A 22837-nucleotide genomic window follows, 5' to 3' on the forward strand; every position below is an offset into this window, starting at 1 on the left:
GGGCGAATTTCACGAGACGTACGAGCGGTTTTGCTCCAGTCCAAGGTAAAACCCAGTATGCAAAATGAGGAACCACCAAAGGATGCCAGGGAAGGGGGGGAGAAAAAGGGATTCCCTCACCTTTTCCGGCACATTCTTGTCAATTTCCACCAGGAGGAGGCGCGCGGTCTAGATTCCCCCCTCGCCTCCTTTCTTACATCCCCCTACCGAGCGCAGCCCAGGCTCGCCGCGCAGCCGGAGCAGCTCCTCCGGCAGCCCTGGCCCGCCGCACCCCCCCTCCCCGCCCCCCAGGTTGGTTTTTCCCAGCTGCGGAGGTTGGGCCAGGGGCTGGGGTGCGAGGAGAGTCGGCGCCCGCAGCGTGGAACGGGCAAGTCGCTGCGACTCTGGTGAGATTGGGAGTTATCTCGGGTGCGGAGGTGAGCGCCGGGGAGCAAGCGGAGAAGGCAGAGCAAGCGGATAGGGGGCGGGGGGCGGCTCCGGGACCCTCCCCATCCTCACGCAGGAGAGTAGCGCCGGTCCGGGGGTCCCACCGCCGCTTTGTTTGCGGCCTTCTCCCCGCCTCCCTTTTGGAGATGACTTGAACGCCCTCCGGTCTGATGGGGCTGGCGGGGGCGCGAGCTGGGGGCGCCAGCCGAGTGCTTTCCACTTAATCCGGCAGGGTCCTGAAAGACATCAAAAGACTCCTGTAACCTGAAACTTCCCTCGCGTCCCGACCTGGACCTGGAGGAGAGGTCCGGGCGGGGGCGGAGACCCCGGAAGGCAGGTCGTCCGCGGAGGAGGTGGGGGGAAGGAGCTGGGAAGGAGAAGTTTTAGTCGGGAGGAGCTAGGGATTAAGCTAGAAGTTTAGACGCGGGGGACGAGTCTGATCGGGGAAAGGAGGAGGGCGGGAGCTGGGAAGGGTATATATAGTGAGGGCTCGGGACGCAGCAAGACTGTGCTTCGCCCCTCGGGTCGCCTGTCCCTTTGCTTGGGTAAGGATGTGCGTGGCGCTAGAGGAGGCGAGGCCCAGACGAGCTTTCGGAGGGAGGTCTCGGGTACCCGGTGGGGTCGGCTTGGCTCGCGGAGGCCGATTCCTGCCCTCGAGGAGCCGCGGGCGCCACCACGCCTCACGCTTGTCTCCCGCTTGTCCCAGGTCGCGCAGTGGATCCTGCGGGAGGCGCCAACAAAAGAGGCGGGAGGTGCCACCCGGGGGCGGCGGCCGCAAGACGAGCGGGAGGAGGAGCGCGGAGCCGAGCGTCCCGACCGGCCGTGCGTACTTTCTGGAGGGAAGGGGCGGGGGACTCGGCCCCGGGAGGGGGACGCCCGGTGGCCAGGGGGTTGGCCAAGTTCCGGCGGCGGCGTTGGCGGCGGCCCTCCTCTGCTCCCACGAGAGGAAAGTTTTCTCCAGAAGCTTCCGGCCGGCCCGCGCCCTCCGGAGCCCCGTCTCCCGAACCTTCGGAGCGGGCGGCGTCCCAGCCCGGCTCCGGGGAGACCCGAGCCGCGATGCCTGGGGGGTGCTCCCGGGGCCCCGCCGCCGGCGACGGGCGGCTGCGGCTGGCGCGGCTGGCGCTGGTCCTCCTGGGCTGGGTCTCTTCGACCTCCCTCCCCTCGTCGGCGTCCTCCTCCACCTCCTCGGCGTCGCTCCCGGCTCCCGCGGCGTCCGGCCAGCCCCCGCTGCCGGGCCGATGCCCGCCGCCGTGTGAGTGCTCCGAGGCGGCGCGCACCGTCAAGTGCGTGAACCGCAACCTGACCGAGGTGCCGGCCGACCTGCCCCCCTACGTGCGCAACCTCTTCCTCACGGGCAACCAGCTGGCCGTGCTGCCCGCCGGCGCCTTCGCCCGCCGGCCGCCGCTGGCTGACCTGGCCGCGCTCAACCTCAGCGGCAACCGCCTGAGGGAGGTGGACGCCGGCGCCTTCGAGCACCTGCCCGGCCTGCGCCAGCTCGACCTCAGCCACAACCCACTGATCGACCTCAGCCCCTTCGCCTTCTCGGGCAGCAACGCCAGCGTAGCGGCCCCCAGCCCCCTGGTGGAGCTCATCTTGAACCGCCTCGAGCCCCCCGCGGCCGAGCGGCAGAACCGGAGCTTTGAGGGGATGGTGGCGGCGGCCCTGCGAGCGGGCCACGCGCTGCGGGGGCTCCGCCGCCTGGAGCTGGCCAGCAACCAGCTCCTCTACCTGCCCCGCGACGCCCTGGCCCAGCTGCCCGGCCTCCGGCACCTGGACCTCCGCAACAACTCCCTGGTGAGCCTGACGCACGTGTCCTTCCGGAACCTGACGCACCTCGAAAGCCTGCACCTGGAGGGCAACGCCCTCAAGGTCCTGCGCAACGGCACCCTGGCCGAGCTGCAAAGCCTGCCCCACGTCCGGGTCTTCCTGGACGACAATCCCTGGGTCTGTGACTGCCACATGCCGGACATGGTGGCCTGGCTCAAGGAGACCGAGGTAGTGCAGGGCAAAGGCAGGCTCACCTGTGCGTTCCCGGAGAAAATGAGGCATCGGGTCCTCTTGGAACTCAACAGCTCCGACCTGGACTGTGACCCTATCCTTCCTCCGTCCCTGCAGACGTCTTACGTGTTCCTGGGTATTGTTTTAGCCCTGATAGGCGCCATCTTCCTCCTGGTTTTGTATTTGAACCGCAAAGGGATAAAGAAGTGGATGCATAACATCAGAGATGCCTGTAGGGATCACATGGAAGGGTATCATTACAGATATGAAATCAATGCGGACCCCAGGTTAACAAACCTCAGCTCGAATTCAGATGTCTGAGAAGCGCGAGGACAGAAAGAGGACAACTCTGCATGAGATGTAGACTTCAGCTTTATCCCGTCCTAGGCTTGCTTCACCTCCACCCTCCACTATAGCCGCCAGTGACCTTGACTGAAAGCAGCGAAGGGAATTTGCTCCCTTCTGTAAAGTTTCCGGGTGTGTTCTGTTACTATGGGACGATGAACAACTGTGCATAGTGTTTTATCCTCTTCCTTCTTCTTGGAACTCAACATGTGTGGAGGGGTGTTTTCAAGTTTCAGCATGAACATGGCCTCCTGGCTGTTTTCCTCTTAGTACAGTTCAAGGTGTAGCAAGTGTATTCTCACTGATAGCATTCAACAAAAGCTGCCTCAACTTTTTTGAGAAAAAGACTTATTTCATAAATATCAGTTTTATTCTCATGTACCAAAATTGTGGAGAGAATGATTGCATTTCATAAACTGCCTGCAGACCTTAGCAAGCTCTTCAGAGTAACTCCATAGTCCACGGAGCCCCTGCATCCGAGAGCATGCTTACATTTTACTGTTCTGCATATTTCAAAAAATAACTTGCAACTTCAGATAACTTCTTGACAAGTTACTTTTTTGATTGCAGTTTATATGAAACTATGCTGAAGTTTTTTTATAAACTGCATTGAGAGCCAACAAACTAAATTGTTAAAAAAAAATTCAATAAAGATTCTTAAAAGAATTACAGCTGTGTTCAAGTTTGCTATTTGAAAAAAGGATTAGGGGCAGTGATACTGAATGGTTTTGGTTCTGCTGATAATTAAGCTGTTAGTTATTATAGCTGAGAATGAAAGAGGAGCAGTGTCTTATACAGACAGGCTTTGGAGACAGATTTGAGATGGTGGATCCTTTCACGATTTACATAGAGAAGTTGAATATTCATGTGAAAGTTAATGCTGTTCATTAAACGATTTTGTAAAAGCATTATAAAGTTGGTAAGAAGGAAGATTTCTGTAAGACAAACAGTTCACATTTTGGGTTTTTTCCTAGGCTGATTAAGTTAGGACAGAACAAAATTAGTTACATAATAAAACCCTCCATAGAAAATTGTTCTGTGGATTTTTAGGGCTGAGTGCGAAACAAATATAATGCAAATAAATGCATGAAAGTGAAGTGTCTTAAGACAATATTCTAAAATAAAAGATTTTAAAATGTAAATAAAAAATTCCTAATATCAAAATGTAAATTGGAACTTAGATTTTCTTGAGAATATATTTTTTAAATGCATAAAATGGAACATACAGGGTTGATGGTTTGATTATCAGAGACCCTGCTAATGTGCTTAAAAAATTGTCATGGTACAATATGAATTTGAGGAAATAACCAGGAATAACTGTCTATAATTATAAACAAGTGTCTCAATCAGTTTCTTATGTTAAATTCAGTATTTAAGACTTTGGGGACATTTTGATTTAAGCTAAATTCAATGTTAGCATATACACCTTTATGAAGAATGAATCACATTTAACGGTAAATAAAAGCAATTGGTTAATGAAGTGGTATTGTCAACGATAGGCAAGATTTTCTTTTTCTTTCAGTTTATTATTTGCCAATTAAGCTTCAGAGTAAATTCCATTAATCTCTAACCTCTTATATAAAGTCATCTTAATTTAGCTATTATTGTTTAATTTAAAGTGTAGGTAAATTTGTATCAGTAAGTCTTAGGGCCCTTGCCCTTTAAAATGATTATGTTTTAGAGAGTTTTATATTTGAAATAAAATTTAAGTTTCCTTATTTTTATAAATGAAATAGGATTAGGTACTACTTTAGTTGTAGAAATCTTTTTTTAGAATAGAATAGAAACATTTTCCCTCTTTGAGTTAAACTCAAGTTTTCAAAATAGAGCTAAAAATATCTGAATTTGTTCCTTGTTTAGATTAGACATGATATTTTAAATATATTAAGTTTTCTAAGGCTCATTTTATGAAATAGTATTCATTATTTTGAGGTTATACTTTAGATCCTATAATTCCCTAAGAAAAGGTTAAATATATGGTACTTAATATTCCATTAAACATTTTAAATGTTCACCAGCAATTCATAAACTGGGTAGCTGCCATTATTTCCTAAGGATGATGCCCAAAATTATCAAAAACATCTAATAAATAAAAGCACACCATCTTAGGAATAAACTGCCAATGGACTTTCATTGCTAAGTCTGTTGATACTGTACAAAACAACAAACTAATATTTATAGAGTCTCTGTTCAGAAGAATTATTTCATCATGTGAGAGTCTAAAAGTTAAAAACTGACCTTTATCTAAGATCAAGGAAAGCAGTAGATTTGTTAGTCTAGATTTTCTCATCATCAACTCACTGAAGCAGAATCTGTGGTACAGTGAAGCTGAGTTTTTAGCCTGTTAAGTGATGGCTTTTTTGAAGTTTATGATTTCTCGCTTCTTCCTTTGTATAAACTTACCAATTTAATATCACATCACTGCTTGCTATTCCCCAATACATGGCAATATACATTCTTAAGGTAAAAAAAAAACTACTGTTTGAAAACAGTTCTATTGTATGGTCATAATACTCTAAGCCTATAAGCTTGTAGGACTTCTCTGGTAGCTCAGCTGGTAAAGAACCTGTCTGCAATGCAGGGGATCTGGGTTTGATCCCTGGGTTGGGAAGATCCCTTGGAGGAGGGCATGGCAACCCACTCCAGTAATCTTGCCTGGAGAACCCCATGGGCAGAGTAGCCTGGCAGGCTACAAGTTCATGGGGTCGCAAAGAGTCAGACACAACTGAGGACTGAAGCACAGCACAGCATAAGCTTCTAAGGCATTCTGAACTCCTTGGCAGAAGGCAGATAGGTGCTATAAAAGTCCAATAAGGATAATGGAATAGGCAAAAAGAAAATGACAGTATCACCATTGAAGTGCACTTGTTTTAAACACTGTTTCTTAGTATCATGGATCATGGATCCTAGAGACCTGTAAGTAATCCATTTTTGAAATTTATTTTGCTTGGTGATACATTGTTACTTAGCAAAGGTTTCAGCAGAAAACACCCTTTTTTCTTTACCAGTTTCATTTGAAGAAAGTCAAAAAAATACTTAAAAATGTAAGCACTTGATAAATCCCTCAATTTAAAAGTTATTAAAATGTCTAATAAATTTCAATTTAAAGTGGCAAGAATTTAGGCTAATACACCTTGACCCTGAATTGTAACTCCCCCCTTTCAATGGACTAATTCAGTTTGCAGCATTAATATATGTATCATCAATTTTGCTGCCCCATGTGATTGGGTTGTGACTCATGAGGCACATTTATACCTTATAACTGATAGATTTTTCTTACAAAGTGAGGAGTCTTTGAAGCACATTAAAAAAAATGTGCTTCCAAAAAATTTAAAGACAGAAGAGCTGCTTAAATTGATAGACTGATAATAGATAAGATTTTTTCCCCCCAGAGGTGGAGAAAAGATTGGTTGAAATAAATGGTAAATCCTTTAAAATTACCTTGATTGGGAGCAAATGTGGATTATGGTCACCTCAATATATAATCAGAAATAAGTTACAGCTTTGTTTTCTTGTCTTAACTAAAGTGGGTAGGAAAAAAAAAAATCCCAAATGAACTGTCATTTTTCCTTAGGGATTCTGTCTGTCATTCATTTCAGTTGCTCATTTGTGTCCAACTCTGTGACCCCATGGATTGCAGCACACCAGGCTTCCCTGTCTTATCACCAACTCCCAGAGCTTGCTCAAACTCATGTCCATCGAGTCGGTGATGCCATCTCATCCGCTTAGACTTGTGTTCCAAATATGGGGCTTACTTACTTGAGGACATCAGAGGCTTTGCAGCTCTAGTTTGGGAAGCTTTGCTATCACCTGTGCTGGATTGCAAGGTTAAACCCAGTTTGGCCCATGCTTTCTTCCTGCTCCAAAATCCATTCAGTCATCCATCCGTCAGAGAGCAGCACCCTAAAGTGAAGACAGACATTTTTCACATGAGATTCAAGTTTCACTTTTACACTTGTGCAAGGATTTTTCATAGTAAAGGAGAGGGAAGAAGGAAATGAGATTTCTAGATTGTATATGGAAAAGACCTCGATGATGTCTTTCTTAAATCTTTCAGTGATTCTGCAGTGCTGTGCTTGAAATAGTTAAAAAATATATATATTCTGTATTGTCCAGGTGATCCTATGTTTTAGAAGGAGAAAAACATCTCCTTGAGGGTGTTTTGTACAGGTATTTTTCATTCCTAGAAATGTTTGATTAAAAACACAGGCTGGTTTTATGTTGTGTTTTACCTTTTTTTTTCTTAGTTGTTTTTTTTTAATTTATTTTTTTATTGAAGGATAATTGCTTTAAGAATTTTGTTGTTTTCTGTCAAACCTCAACATGAATCAGCCATAGGTATACACATATCCCCTCTCTTTTGAACCTTGCTTCCATCCTACTCCTCTAGGTTGACACAAAGCCCCTGTTTGAGTTTCCTGAGACATACAACAAATTCCCCTTGGCTATCTATTTTATATATGGTAATGTAAGTTTCTATGTTACTTTCTCTTGCCTTAAAAGAGGTCATCTCTTACCTTAAAACATTTTTGCAGCTCTAACTTTGCCATGGGTTAAACAAAAAAATCTAGATTTAAAAAATATTTAATATGATTTATGTATTTTTAACAAGAATCAGAATTCTATTTTAAAATTGGATGGGCTCTTAAATGTGTCAAGCCCAGATTCTCATTCTACCCGACAAATGAAAATCTAATAGTTGTGACCTATTGTTATACAGCAACAACCAGGACTAGGTCTCAGGTTCCACCCTCCCCTTCCAGTCCTTTTTTGACCACATGATGGTATTGCTAATTGCCTACCTTGAGACCTTTGAAATCCTCATGTCTAATTTTTTAAAAGGCAATTGATGGGAATTTATTGTTTTTGCTTTGCACTCAAACATTCACTATATTTGTTCAAATTTAACTGTCAGTGTGTTAAAAAAAAAATGAGTTTCAGACCCTTGTAGTTGTTGTTCTTCATTCACTCAGTCGTGTCCGACTCTTTGCGACCCCATGGACTGCAGCACGCCAGGCTTCCCTGTCCTTCACCATCTCCCAGAGCTTGCTCAAACTCATGTCCATTGAGTCAGCGATACCATCCAACCATCTCTTCCTCTGTCGTCCCCTTCTCCTGCCTTCAGTCTTTTCCAGAATCAGGGTCTTTACTGATGAGTCAGCTCTTTGGATCAGGTGGCCAAAGTATTGGAGCTTCAGCTTCACCATCAGTCTTTCCAGTGAATATTCAGGGTTGATTTCCTTTAGGATGGAGACTCCAAGGGACTCTCAAGAGTCTTCTCCAACACCACAGTTCAAAAGCATCAATTCTTCGGTGCTCAACCTTCTTTATGGTCCAACTCTCACATCCATACATGACTACGGGAAAATTCATAGCTGTATAAGGCCTTTGTTGGCAAAGTGACATCTCTGCTTTTTAACACACTATCTAGGCTAGTTATAGCTTTCCTTCCAAGGAGCAAGCACCTTTAATTTCATGGCAGCAGTTACCATCCTTAGCGATTTTGGAGGCCAAGAAGATAAAATTCATCACTGCTTCTACTTTTCCCCCATCTATTTGCCATGAAGTGATGGGACTGGATGCCATGATCTTAGTTCTTTGAATGTGGAGTTTTAGGCCAGCTTTTTCACTCTCCTCTTTCACTTTCAAGAGACTCTTTAGTTCCTCTTTGCTTTCTGCCATAAGGGTGCATATCCGAGAGTATTGATATTTCTCCTGCAGTCTTGATTCTGGCCTGTGCTTCATCCAGCCTGGCATTTCGCATGATGTGCTCTGCATTTAAGTTAAATAAGCAGGGTGACAGTACACAGCCTTGACATACCCCTTTCCCAATTTGGAACCAGTCTGTTGTTCCATGTCCAGTTCTAACTGTTGCTTCTTGACCTGCATACAGATTTCTTAGGAGGCAGGTAAGGTGGTCTGGTATTCCCATTTCTTGAAGAATTTTCTGCAGTTTGTTGTGATCCACACAGTCAAAGGCTTTAGCATGGACAATGAAGCAGATGTTTTTCTGGAATTCTCTTGCTTTTTTTTATGATCCAGAGGATGTTGGCAATTTGATCTCTGGTTCCTCTGCCTTTTCTAAATCCAGTCTGAACATCTGGAAGTTCTCGGTTCACATCTGTTGAAGCCTAGCTTGGAGAATTTTGAGCACACTTTGCTAGTATGTTCATTTCAGTTCAGTCGCTCAATTGTGTCCGACTCTTTGCAACCCCATGAATCGCAGCACGCCAGGCCTCCCTGTCCATCACCAACTCCCGGAGTTTACGAAAACTCGTGTCCATCGAGTCAGTGATGCCATCCAGCCATCTCATCCTCTGTCGTCCCCTTTGCCTCCTGCCCCCAATCCCTCCCAGCATCAGGGTCTTTTCCAATGAGTCAGCTCTTTGAATGAGGTGGCCAGAGTATTGGAGTTTCAGCTTCAGCATCGGTCCTTCCAATGAACACCCAGGACTGATCTCCTTTAGGATGGACTGGTTGGATCTCCTTGTAGTCCAAGGGACTCTCAAGAGTCTTCTCCAACACCATAGTTCAAAAGCATCAATTTTTCGGCCCTCAGCTTTCCTCACAGATGAGTGCAATTGTGCGGCAGTTTGAACAATCTTTGGCATTGCCTTTCTTTGGAATTGGAATGAAAACTGACCTTTTCCAGCCCTGTGGCCACACTGAGTCTTCCAGATTTGCTGGTATATTGAGTGCAGCACTTTAACAGCATCATCTTTTAGGATTTGAAATAGCTGAGCTGAAGTTTCATCACCTTCACTAGCTTTGTTCATAGTGATGCTTCCTAAGGCCCACTTGACTTCTCACTCCAGGATATCTGGTTCTATGTGAGTGATAACATTATTGTGGTTATCTGGGTCATTAAGCTCTCTTTTATATAGTTTGTCTATGTATTCTTGTCATCTCTTCTTAATATCTTCTGCTTCTGTTAGGTCCATACCGTTTCTGTCCTTTATTGTGCCCATTTTTGCATGAAATGTTCCCTTGGTATCTCTAATTTTTTTTGAAGAGATCTCTAGTTTTCCCCATTCCATTGTTTTCCTCTATTTCTTTGCTGTGATCACTAAGGAAGGCTTTCTTATCTCTCCTTGCTATTCTTTAGAACTCTGCATTCAGATGGGTATATGTTTCCTTTTCTCCTTTGCCTTTCATGTCTCTTCTTTTCTCAGCTATTCATAAGGCCTTCTCAGACAACTGTTTTGCCTTTTTTGCATTTCTGTTTCTGTGGGATGGTTTTGGTCGTCGCTTCCTGTACAATGTCACGAACCTCCGTCCATAGTTCTTCAGACAGTCTCTATCAGATCTAATCTAATCCCTTAAATCTATTTGTCACTTCTGTATAATCATAAGGGTTTGATTCCAGTCCCCTATGATGAAAAAGGCATTCAGACCCCTGAGTATGCTTAAATATGTTTGAAATAACTTGGTCATAGGAAATCTTATTACTGTAAAGCTCCTCTGAGCTCATATGAGTCCATCATATTTCAGAAATTTAATGGTGGTATTTCTTGGGAAGTGAAAAAGAAAACTCTGGAAAGCTGCGCTAGCCTGTGTAATTCTATCTTAAAAGATGAGTTAGCTCAGCTGGTGAGAACAACAAATAAGACCAAGTTCACGGCCGTGAAGTCACTCAATCACCAGGTGAGATAGCTTTGCATGCTCGGCTCTCCAGGCCCGCACCCGCTCCAGGTGCAGGCTGCCTCTCTTTCTCTGAGGACCGTGACCAAACAGGGCATCCAAATCAATGCAAATCCATCATCACCCTGGAAAACCAGTGGCCTGACGGGCCAAATCCTGCCAGCCCTGCTGCTGATGTGCCAAGTTCATTGTCTATATATACAGGACTGACCTCATGACAGCCTCTACATCCGCACCTGTAGTATGCATGTCACAGATCACAAAAATTTCCTCATCTATGTGAATTTTGAGAAAACTTTATCGTCGGTGCCTTTTAATGTGTTACATGGAAGTTCATTAGGTTTGCTTGACTACTGAAAATGAAAATACGGTGTAAGATTTGAGATCATGATTACCATATCACAAACCTGTACGGAAATGTTGATAAAAACAGAAATGCAATTTATGTTTAGCTGATATTTACTGATAATAGGATTTACTACTAGTTCCCATTTGAAGGTGGTGAATATAAGGATACATTTGCTTTTAAGGAAGCCAAAGCTTAAAATATGACCAACTATAATACTTTTGTGCAAAGCAAATATTTGAGAATATGTTTTCCAGGGCTTGAAGATGTTACCAAGAGAGGCTTTTTTAAAGTGGAAGTTTACAGTTCTCCCCCACCCTGAACCCCTGTAGTCATTTTTGTACAACTGCGTTTTCTTTCCTCAAAGAGAACTATGATATGTAACATTTCAAGGTGACGACTTGGCGCAGTAGAGAACTGGACTGACTGAAACCCTAGGTCGGTCAGTTTACAGATGTACCTTTCTGTGTGTGATGCAGCTGCTCTGAGTTTATGACAATACAGCTAGTTAAATGTATTCAAGGACGACTTTACTCTTTTCAGTTAGACACATTCTGTAGTTATTTTTACTTATTTTTTGGCTGCGCCACGCGGCACAGGGGATCTTAGTTCTCCAAGTAGGGATCGAACTCACGCCCCGTGCATTGGAAGTGCAGAGTCTTAACCACTGGACCACCAGCGAAGTCCCTCTGTAGTTATTCTTACAGATCATGGCAAACACAAAGCTATTAAACATATAAAGGACATTTTTAAATTAACTGTTTCTTGCAGATTATTTAAAAATACAAGGGGACAAACACCATGAATAATACTATTACTAAGGAAAAAGCACCTTAATATCGGTTAAACCACCTTCTGTTTGTATTATGTTATACCTTGTCTTTTCACTTACAATGTTATGAGCATTCCCCACTATCATTAAATACTATTTTAATAGTTTAAAGTACTGCAGACAATCAGGTATTTTACACAGAGAGGATGTTCTTGCTAATGTTCTAATAAGCACTGTTGAACCCACCTGTGTTTCTATTATAATTCATCTCCCTGTATTTTCACCTGTGTTTCTATTATAACACGTCTCCCATTTTTCTCTTAAAGTAGATCCTTGAATGAGATTTACTGCAAAAGATGGCAATTTTTTTTTAAACTCTCAAAATATTTTTGATGTCTATTTGAGAATATTAAATGTAGAATAGCATTGTTCATTGTATATTTTAAGCATCTCATATCAGATTTCTTATAGAGTGCTGAATGATCTGTGGACAAGATTTTGAACAGATAGAAAGTTTAAACTGTTATTTGTCACTGTTTTTAATCCAAAAATTTCTACTCTGTTAAAATATCAGAATTAGAAAATAGTTAACTAAATAACTCATTGTATGTATATTTGTGTGTGTGTATGTGTGTTGCAGGGTTGGGAGAGGTGGTATGGGGTGTGGAGGAAATGTCTGGAAAATTAGTTATGAGTTAGCAAGCAGTTTTTGGAAGACAAACCTGTTTTCCTGAATTCTCTCTTTTTTGGTGATTTGTGTGTTCTTAGATTCATGCATGTGATTTAATTGTGCTAATCTTATGGTTAAATTGCTTTAAAATTTCATTGAAGTCCTATGAACCATTTATTCAGTTCACTCAATAGATATTTATTCAATGCTTTCTATATACCAAACATTGTTGCATTAGAGTAAAAAATGAATTTCCTGAAATAAAACTGCTTTTGATCCAGTGGAGAGGATAAATAATGATAATTGCTAACATTCTATTGGGTGCTTAGTATGAACCAGATATAGACAAAACCCTGCACATATAAGATCTTGCTCTCATTGGAAGAGAAAACAGGCTTGGAGATGCTAGGTGACTTGCCCAAGGACAACTAGGTAGCAAGAATCAGATGTGGGACATTTTTTTTTTTTTTGGTCTGTTTCCAGGACGTGTGCTGTCAACGCCTGACCTTTAGGAGCAATAAGAGGTGAATGACTTTGTTATAGGGTAGAATATGATAAAGCACTGCCAGAGATTCAAACCGTGTGATACAAAGTTCAAAGCAGGGAGACAGCTTATCTAATTGGAAGATTCAGAGACGTGTTCATGGAGGATTGGCTTTTAAGATGAACTTGAAGAAGGACCAGTGGAGACAGTGGGTAGAAGAGAAAACTCAGGACAGAGCATAAGCAAAGAGAACGAAGGCGACTAAGGACCAAGCGTGTTCTAGGAACAACAGCATTTGAAGCATGATGTTTATCCAGGAGAAAAGTGGAAAGTGAGACTAGAAAGATATATCTGTGCATGTGTGCATGCATGCTAACCCGCTTCAGTTTTGTCTGACTCTCTGCGACCCTATGGATTGTGGCCCACCAGGTTCCTCTGTCCATGGGATTTTCCAGGCAAGAATACTGGAGTGGGTTGTCATGCCCGCCTCCAGGGGATCTTTCTGACCCAGGGATCAAACCTGCATCTCTTATGTCTCCTGCATTGGCAGGCGGGTTCTTTACCACTAGTGCCACTTGGGAAGCAGTTATGGTCAATAGTTTCCATTTAATTCAGTGGACAGTGGGGAGGTATCAGAGGTCTTTGAGCAGGGGAGTGATATGCATAGATATGATTGTTCCCTCGGGAATGATATCCACACTGCCTCCCCAAATAAGTTTGGGTGATCAAGCCTGCTGACACCACAGGTGCATCAGGAGGAAATGAAAAAGGTTTATTACTCTCATATGGGATTTTCTGGGAGGGCAAGCCTTCTCTGTGTTTTACATTTTGACTAGACGGTTGGACCAGAGTGAGTTGGGGTTTTCACGATTTTAACTGCCCACCAGGTGCCAAAGGATGAAGCTCATGGGCCACCTTAAGGGTTTGCCCCAGCGTGGGGCAGAAAGTGGAGGAGGGGATGAGCTTGAAAGCTGTCAGTACTCAGACATCACAGGTGAAGTCAGACTCAATTGTAAGTCACCACTAATGTCTGACTAGGTCAGGAAGCAACAGTTAGAACCAGACATGGAACAACAGACTGGTTCCAAATAGGAAAAGGAGTACGTCAAGGCTGTATGCTGTCACCCTGCTTGTTTAACTTATATGCACAGTACGTCATGAGAAACGCTGGGCTGGAAGAAGCACAAGCTGGAATCAAGATTGCTGGGAGAAATATCAATAACCTCAGATATGCAGATGACACCACCCTTATGGCAGAAAGTGAAGAACTAAAAAGCCTCTTGATTAAAGTGAAAGAGGAGAGTGAAAAAGTTGGCTTAAAGCTCAACAGTCAGAAAACTAAGATCATGGCATCTGGTCCCATCACTTCATGGCAAATAGATGGGGAAACAGTGGAAACAGTGTCAGACTATTTTGGGGGGCTCCAAAATCACTGCAGATGGTGACTGCAGCCATGAAATTAAAAGATGCTTACTCCTTGGAGGGAAAGTAAGTTATGACCAACCTAGACAGCATATTAAGAAGCAGAGACATTACTTTGTCAACAAAGGTCTGTCTAGTCAAGGCTATGGTTTTTCCAGTGGTCATGTATGGATGTGAGAGTTGGACTATAAAGAAGGCTGAACACCAAAGAATTGATGCTTTTGAACTGTGGTGTTGGAGAAGACTCTTGAGAGTCCCTTGGACTGCAAGGAGATCCAACCAGTCCATCCTAAAGGAGATCAGTCCTGGGTGTTCATTGGAAGGACCGATGCTGAAGCTGAAACTCCAATACTTCGGCCACCTCATTCGAAGAGTTGACTCATTGGAAAAGACCCTGATGCTGGGAGGGATTGGGGGCAGGAGGAGAAGGGGACGACAGAGGATGAGATGGCTGGATGGCATCACTGACTCGATGGACATGAGTTTGAGTGAACTCCGGGAGTTGGTGATGGACAGGGAGGCCTGGCGTGCTGTGATTCATGGGGTCGCAGAGTCGGACAAGACTGAGCGACTGAACTGAACTTAATGTGTGACTGATGATGTGCTGTGTCTCATTTAATTGATGTTGGGACTTGTTTAGGAAAGCTGTTATGGCTCTCTGAAGCTTAGAGCATGTGACCATTAGGGAGGTGGTAGTTTCACTGAATGTTTCATTCCAGAGTTTCTGGTGTATGTTTTGAGGAGTGAAATACATGCCATGGTCATCATCGATAATGTCTGGAACTCTGAAAGGGATAAGGAATGTTTTGAGAAGGCCTTTAATTTTGACTTTAGTGTGGACAAACCTAATTTGGGCAAACAAATTAATAAAAATCAAGCCTGGATTTTTATCTTGGGTATCTACAGGGCAGTCAATCCCATAGTGTTTTAGCCCAAAGGAGGTGACCTTGGATGAGGAGTTGCTGCCACTGGTTAGACTAAATGGACAGGTAATTGGTAATGCCTCAATACTTTGTTTAAAAATGCACACTGAACCAATTATTGATCATGGATTTTTCATCACTGCATGTAGTTTGGCCAGCTGTGTTAATCCTTGAGTCTCATCCTTGATCTAGGTTGACTTGGTTAGGGAGTGGATAGCAGCAGCTTGCTAGAAGGCTCCATCAGGTTTTATGGTGGATAAACGGATTCCCTTTTTCCCAGTTCATCCTGAGTGATCTCACACACACACACACACACACACACACACACACACACACACACACACACACACACACACACACACACACACACACACACACACACACACACACACACACTCTCTCTCTCTCTCTCTCTCTCTCTCTCTCTCTCTCTCTCTCTCTCTCTCTCCCCAGGTGGCCAGTGGATCTCCCCACTCTTTCCACTTTGGTAACCATAGGTTTGTTTTCTGTCTGTGAGTCCATTTCTGTTTTGTAAATAATTTCATTTTTATCAATTTTTTTTTTTTAGATTCCACATATAAGTGATATAAAATAGTACTTGTCTTTGACTTCTTATGATTTCCAGGTTCATCTATGTTGCTGCAAATGGCATTATTTCCTTCTTTTTAATGGTGAATATTCCACTGTATATATGTACCACATCTTCTTTATCCATTTACCAGTCAACGGACACTTAGGTTACTTTCATGTCTTGGCTGTTGTAAATGGTGCTGCAATGAACATTGGAATGCATGTATCCATTCAAATTAAAAGTTTTCTCCAGATACATGCCCAGGAGTGGGATTGCAGAATCATATGGTAGCTCCATTTTTAGTTTTATAAGCCCTCCATACCATTCTCCATAGTGGCTGAGTCAGTTTACATTCCCATGAACCAAGTGTAGGAAGGTCCTTTTTCTCCACACCCTCTCCAGAATTTATTATTTGTAGATTTTTTTGATGATGACCATTCTGACAGGTGTGGGATATCTCACCTGGTGTGAGGTGGTATCTTTTTGGTTTTGATTTTCATTTCTCTAATAATTAGTGACGAGCATCTTTTCACATGCTGTTGGCCATCTATATGTCTTCTTTGGAGAAATAGCTATTTAAGTCTTATGCCCATTTTTCAATTGGGTTGTTTGTTTTTTTAATATTGAGCTGTTTGAGCTATTTGTGTATTTTGGAAATTAATCCCTTGTCAGTCACATCATTTGCAAATATTTTCTCCCATTCTGTAGTTTGTCTTTTTGTTTATGGTTTCCTTTGCTGTGCAAAAGCTTTTAAGCTTAATTAGGTACCATTTGTTTTTGTTTCCATTACTCTATGAGATGGATCTAAAAAAATGGTGCGATTTATGTCTCAAGAGTGTCCTATTTTTTCCTCTAGAAGTTTTATGGAATCTGGTCTTACATTTAGTTTTTTAATCCATTTTGAATTTATTTTTGTGTATGGTGTAAAAGAATGGTCTAATTCCTTTACATGTAGTTGTCCAGTTTTCCTAGTCCCCCTTGTTGATGAGACTTTTTGGAGGGGCTTCCCTGGTAACTCAGATGGTAAAGAATCTGCCTGATATGTGGGAGATTGCGGTTCGATCCTTGGGTCAGAAAAATCCCCTGGAAAAGGGAACAGCTACCCACTCCAGTATTCTTTGGCCATGAGGCATGTGGGGTCTTAACTCCCCAACTAGGGATCAAACCCACAGTTCCTGCACTGGAAGGTTAAGTCAACCACTGGGTCACCAGAAGAGTCTCCCAAAGACTATCTTTTATCTGTTGTATATTCTTGCTTTGCAGTAGATTAATTGACAGTGTGTGTGTATTTCTGGGCTTTCTATCCTGTTCTGTTAATCTAGGTATCTTTTCATTGCGCTGGTACCATATTGGTTTGATGAATGTAGCTTTGTAGTATAGTCTGCAGTTAGGGAGTGTGATTCCTCTGGCTCTCTGCTTCTTTCTCGAGATTCCTTTGGCTATTCAAAGGAATAGGGTCTTTTGTGTTTCATACAAATTAAAAAAAAAACAATTGTTTCAGTTCTGTGAAAAATGCCATTGATAATTTGATCGGGTTTGCATTGAACCTATAGATTGCCTTCCCTGGTGGCTTTCAGCTGGTAAAGAATATGCCTCCAGTGTGGGAGACCTGGGTTCGATACCCAGGTTGGGAAGATCCCCTGGAGGAGGGAATGGCAACCCACTCCAGTATTTTTTTTTTTTTCCCCACTCCAGTATTTTTGCCTGGAGAATCCCATGGACAGAGTAGCCTGGCAGGCTGCAGTCCATGGGGTTGCAAGAGTCAGACATGACCTAGTGATTATATTATTCTTATACACTGCCTTGAATAGTATGGTCATTTTAACAATATTGATTCTTCCAATTCAAGAACATGGTACATCTGTCTATCTGTGTCATTGTCAGTTTCTTAAATCAAAATCTTACAATTTTCAAAGAACAAGTTTTTACCTCCTTAGATAGGTTTATTCCTAGGGGAGTACCTTGTTTGAATGTATTACAGCTATAATTGTAACTTGGGCACCAGTATTGAATCTTTAAAGGCCAATGGGTACATCTCAGCTGATGTTAACATTAATTTAGAAGCAATGTTGCAGAGGCACAAAAGACAATCTCAGTGCTCTGTTCTATAAATTATTTTAGTATATTGTGGATTTATGATTGGACCAAATTGCAGAACTCTGTTTAATTTCTGATTCTTCCCCCACAACAAAGTCCCCGACACCTCTGCTTGGTGGTTACTGGATATACTTTGAAGGGTTCTCTTTCCTTTGGTCATATTTATATGTTTCTTCCTATACAGAGTCCGGACTCAGGTTTAGGGGCTTCTGTGGTAATTGTTGCTTTATTGGGTTAAGAGACTTAAGGCAGTTTTGAAATAACTCTTTGGCATGTTGATAAATCTCTGCACTCAATAGAACCCATAGTCCTGGTTGGTCCATTTTGCAGTCATCCAAAAGAGCAATGGCATCTTTGGCCCTGAAACTTTTTTTAACTGAGGTATAGTTGACATGCAATATTATATTAGTAGTAGCTTGATATTTATATACATGACACACTTCTTATTGGTTTTCCCAGATGTGAGGCAACAAAGGAAGAGGGAGGATGGGGGCTTGGAAGTATCAGAGATGAAACACCAAAAATGGAGTAAGATTCTTATCTTTTTGCTTTAGGAAGACTTATCTAGCAATAATGTAGGGAGAGATGGGAGACACATGGCCATTTCAGTAGTTAAGATGGTACTTTTTATTTGTTTTCAACTTACAAATTGAAAAGAAAAAGTTTCCCTGATCAGTTCTTAAGATGGTGCCACAGTTTACTGGGTCAGTTCATGGGGCCAGCTGGTTTTGACCTTTGAGTGAATGAATGGAGGAGACTGACTCACTTCATACTCTATCCTTTCTTCTTTTCTATCCTTTGATTGGTGATCAATGAGAAGGGAATTCACCAGAGAGACTGCTTGAACAAATCTGCAGTCTTAATAATTTAACTGTGGCTAATCAAGTTAAATGTTGGGTGGTATTCTGTTCTAACAGTCCTTGGAGTAAGTTGGTCACATATAGAGTTTTAAATTAGCTTTTTACTGTAAACTGCAGAGATATTTTGTATTACATAAGGAAGTGCTTTGGCATCATTCCAAGTGCTGTATTAAAATTAAATTATCTTGACCTCTTAATGGGACTGTTGTTGTTGTTTAGCTGGTAAGTCATGTCCAACTCCTCTGACAACCCCACTGACTGTAGCCCACCAGGTTCCTTTGCCCATGGGATTTCTCAGGCAGAAATACTGGAGTGGGTTGTCACTCCCTCCTCCAGGGGATCTTCCCAGCCCAGGGGTCCAACCCACGTCTCTTGCATGGGCAGATGGACTCTGTACTGCTGAGCCATCAGGGCAGCCTAAGGGGACAGCGTAGTAGGGACTATTTAATTGATGAGGAAACCAAGGTACATTGGAAGTATCTCTTATATTTTGTCCCACCTCCTTTCAAAGACAATGGGCTGCTTTTCTGGGCACCTGATGTCCTCTGCTAGCGATCAGAAGTTGTTTTGTGGAGTTTGCTCAGTGTTCAAATGTTCTTTCGATGAATTTGTAGGGGAGAAAGTGGTCTCCCCGTCCTATTCCTCTGCCATCTTTGGTACATTGGAAATAAAATAACCTGCCCATTGTTCACATAGTTAGTAAGTGGTAGAGTTAGGATTTGAAGCCAGGATCCTAGAATTTGAATCTGGAGTCAAAGTCCACTTTTTACCAATTCTATTTATTTATTTTTTATTGAAGTCTAGTTGATTTACAATGTTGTGCCAATCTCTGCTGTACAGAGATTGTGACTGAGTTAATATACATAGATGCATTCTTCTTTATATTCTTTTCCCTTGTGGCTTATCAGAGGATACTGAATATAGTTTCCTGTGCAATGCATTAGAACCTTGTTTATCCTAAACCTTGGACCTTGTTGTCCATTCTAAATGTAATAGTTTGCATCATGATCCAGCAGTCCCACTCCTGGAAATATACTCGGAGAAAACTATAATTCAACAAGATCCATGCTCATAGCAGCACTGTCCACAGTAGGCAAAACGTGGAGACGACCTAAACGTCCATCAACAGAGGAATGGGTGAAGAAGATGTGGTGCACGTGCAGTGGGGTACTGCTCAGCCCGTGTCCACTTAACCACGTGCTGGATCGCTTCTCACACACACCATGGCAACCACAGTGCTATACATTCTTAGAGAAACTAAGACTGTATGCAACAGGTCTCCCTTTAATAAGTATGGTATGTAGGATTATGTATATAAGTCACCAAAATAATTTCAGGTTCAAAGTCCTTCGGTTTTCATTTCCTAAAGGTAAAGTATAAATACACAATCCCTACATTTCAGTAGTATTTAATGTATGTGAAGAAATGGTAAATATAAGGCCCTGAATAAGATATTGTATATGGAAGACAGTAACATGAGAATTCAGCTTGCAAATCTCAAATGGAAAGAGAATCACAATAGTTAAAAAAAAAAAAAAACAACAAAAACAGTACTTTAAGAAAGGTAGTATTACTATTTTACTTTCAATACCAAATGGGGTCATAGATTTCCTTTGTGGCTTTAAATGATCAGTTTTATGCAACTGGCTGCACCCATTTTGGGGAACTGTTTTCCACCAAGTGAAACTTGGTTTTGAATATCAGTATAATAGGGCATCACAAACCACTCCAGTATTCTCGCCTAGAGAATCCCATGGACAGAGGAGCCTCGTGGGCTACAGTCCATAGGGTCACAAAGAATCGGGATGTGACTCAGTGACTAACATCACAACACAGTATAAGACGACCAGTTAGATAAATCAGACAGTTCGAGCCTTCTCTTGAATGTTTTGACCTTAATTATATGATCTGAGGTCTGTGTTTCTCATTTGAATTGGATTGGTTGTGAAACACTCCCTGTTAGAATTTAGAATAACCTGTCATGTCTTTCCAGCTTAACGTTGGCTGGACAGTTGCCCTCTGGGTGGAGAAACTGAGAAGCAGCATTCCTGCCCTTCTTGTGTGTATGCCAGGGTATTAATCCCACTGTCCTCAGCAAGGCCCAGCTTCAGAGATTCCTCTGCTGTTTACATAAACCCTGACATGTGCTGTGAAAGGACATTTTTCAAGCTACCTGCATCTTCGTGTACAAATCAGCTTCTTCTTGTTTTAACTGACTATATCCATCACATCAGCAAAATAACCTCTCGGTCCAAAGAAACAACTTTTCAGTTAAACTGATCTTTAGAATAAAATACAAAATGCACTTTTAGACTGACTTTTCTTCCTGTTCAGTTGACTCTTTTGCTGGTGCAAGTTGCCACAGTGTTAGTTTGATAATCTTTAGTAAAAGATACAGCAATAGAAGTAAAAAGCAAAGAACCACCAAGTCAGGTTTTTCCATGTGTCTCATCCACCGCTTGGATGGAGGTAAGCTCCTTTTCCATTGGGAAGGTCTGACTCAGTTTTATGACTCTGTGGTAGAAGAAATCGCATTTAAATAAACACAATCAGCAATTTTGGTCCTTAGGATGACAGTCCTAGTTAGTGTCCTTTGTTTTGCTTGAGAAACTCAATAGGCAACCAACATTTTGCCAAGAGAACTGAGTGCAGAGAGTTGATGGTACTTGACTGGATAGAATTAGTTTTGGTTCGTCTTCAAGTTGAGTTGAGTTCCAGGCTGGGTTGAGGCTTAACTCAAGAGAACTTTCCTACTAGCAATGACTTCTAGATGCCCTGACCAGCTCCAAAGGCTCTCACAGTACCATAGCCTTCAGGGTAGAGTGGGTGCTTTCGTTTGGATTAGGTTTAGTTGTGAGAGGCAGAAAACTCAGTAGAAGTAAATTTCTGTCTCTTACAAGTTTTTAGATTTCAAGTCCAGCAGTGATATGCTAGCCTTGCTCTATGAAACCTTCAGGATACTTCTAGCTCATTGCTCCTCTGTCCCTGGTAGGCAGCCCTGTCCTCTTGGTCTAAATTGGTTGAGTCTGGGATCCCTTTAGGACGAACCCTTGGGAGTCTCCTTCATCCAGTAGCTAGTGGACCAGTCTTGAGAAAACAGCACAGGATGTTTTTCTGCTTGTTTTTATTTTGTTGGTAGAGAGAATAAGGTCAGCCTCTATTTTTAATTTTGTTTCTGTTACTTCTGTACTTGGCTTATTGAAAAGCAACATTTCTATTAATTACAAATGTGGTGAAAGCTCTAAGTGGTGGGTTTTTGTTTTTTTTTTTCTGGAGGAGGTTATGATAGGTCTTTTTTTACCCCCCTGTAGCTAAAGTGAATCATCTAACTGTGGTTCAAATTAGTGAGGTTTTCAGTTCAGGAAGTATTTATTTAACACTTTCTAAGGGTCAAGGACTATGCCAGAGGATATGGGAATAAAAGATGAACAAGATATGATTGATGCATTCTCACAGTGGAAATGAGGCAAGCATACAGATAATACAAAGTAAAATGTGAATATAAAAGCTACACAGTGTTGTCCAAAACCAAAGGAGAGGTAACTTAGTGGATGACTCAAAGAGAGCTTCATGATGTCAGAGTCATTAGATCTGCACTTTGGAGGACTAGAGGCAATTGTTGTTCATGAGTCCCATCTGTCCCGTCCTCCTCCTGGATAGTACAGCCCATCTCCCATTTTTGAGGCTGAAAGTACTACTGTTTATGCTTATATTTCTTGCCTTTTTTGAAGCTAGAGAATGAGCATGGATGATTCTTTTCAATTAGCACCTTAGCAGAGGTTTGCTAAGTACACGCTGGAAAAGTTTTTACTTCCCTTAAAAATGTATCAGAGGAACTTCTCGCTTCCTCTCTGTTGACATAGGAAGGGATGCCTGGAGCAGTGGCAACTATCTTGTGACTATAGGGAAATAAATCTCAAGACAGTGGCCAACATGCTAAAGATAGCAAAGGAGACTGAAAGCAAGCACATGGCTCTTTCTATCTCAGAACTTCTTGCTATGTATATAGTAAAAGTCTGTGTTGTTTAAAGCAGTTACGTGAGTACTCTGTTATAGGAAGCTCTAAGCATCTTAACAAAGAGTAGGATTTTCCCAGTTTGGGGTTATGATAGGGGGTGGCGTAGGGTGAAATGGTTTTAGAGAGTAGTCTAGTCAGTGTGAACAAAAGTGTGGAAAGGAAAAACTCAGGTTATATTAGGCAAACAAGTGGTTTGATTTGACTGGAGCAAGAAGAGAAGATGGCAGTTAGTGGGAGGTAACTCAGATGGTAAAGAATCTGCCT

General features: G+C 42.6%; 2 protein-coding genes and 1 long non-coding RNA gene across 4 annotated transcripts in view; 1 reads left to right on the forward strand and 2 right to left on the reverse strand.

Annotated features, from left to right (window-relative positions):
• The window catches only part of LOC122422939, a 63571-nt gene extending 62940 nt beyond the window's left edge, over positions 1 to 631 (reverse strand). Inside the window, exon 1 of the long non-coding RNA XR_006264032.1 lies at positions 499 to 631. This is a non-coding gene — a long non-coding RNA (uncharacterized LOC122422939). The remainder of the gene's footprint in view (positions 1 to 498) is intronic.
• A 200-nt stretch (positions 632 to 831) lies between these two features.
• TPBG (trophoblast glycoprotein) lies at positions 832 to 3435 on the forward strand. The gene is made up of 2 exons (XM_043439723.1): positions 832 to 971; positions 1133 to 3435. Exon 2 carries the CDS (start codon positions 1483 to 1485, stop codon positions 2743 to 2745), a length of 1263 nt encoding a protein of 420 aa, XP_043295658.1. The 5' UTR covers positions 832 to 971; positions 1133 to 1482; the 3' UTR covers positions 2746 to 3435.
• A 2955-nt stretch (positions 3436 to 6390) lies between these two features.
• Positions 6391 to 22837, reverse strand: part of LOC122422599 — a 374287-nt gene continuing 357840 nt past the window's right edge. For both annotated transcript variants that reach the window (XR_006263906.1, XM_043439035.1), the window contains one exon: positions 6391 to 6672. Coding sequence is in view for 1 of the 2 variants with exons in the window: in XM_043439035.1 (XP_043294970.1) it covers positions 6576 to 6672 (97 nt within the window). In the remaining variant the exon portion in view is untranslated. The remainder of the gene's footprint in view (positions 6673 to 22837) is intronic.

The sequence above is a fragment of the Cervus canadensis genome, chromosome 20, assembly GCF_019320065.1.
Source record: "Cervus canadensis isolate Bull #8, Minnesota chromosome 20, ASM1932006v1, whole genome shotgun sequence".
In the NCBI taxonomy this organism is placed as follows: domain Eukaryota; kingdom Metazoa; phylum Chordata; class Mammalia; order Artiodactyla; family Cervidae; genus Cervus; species Cervus canadensis.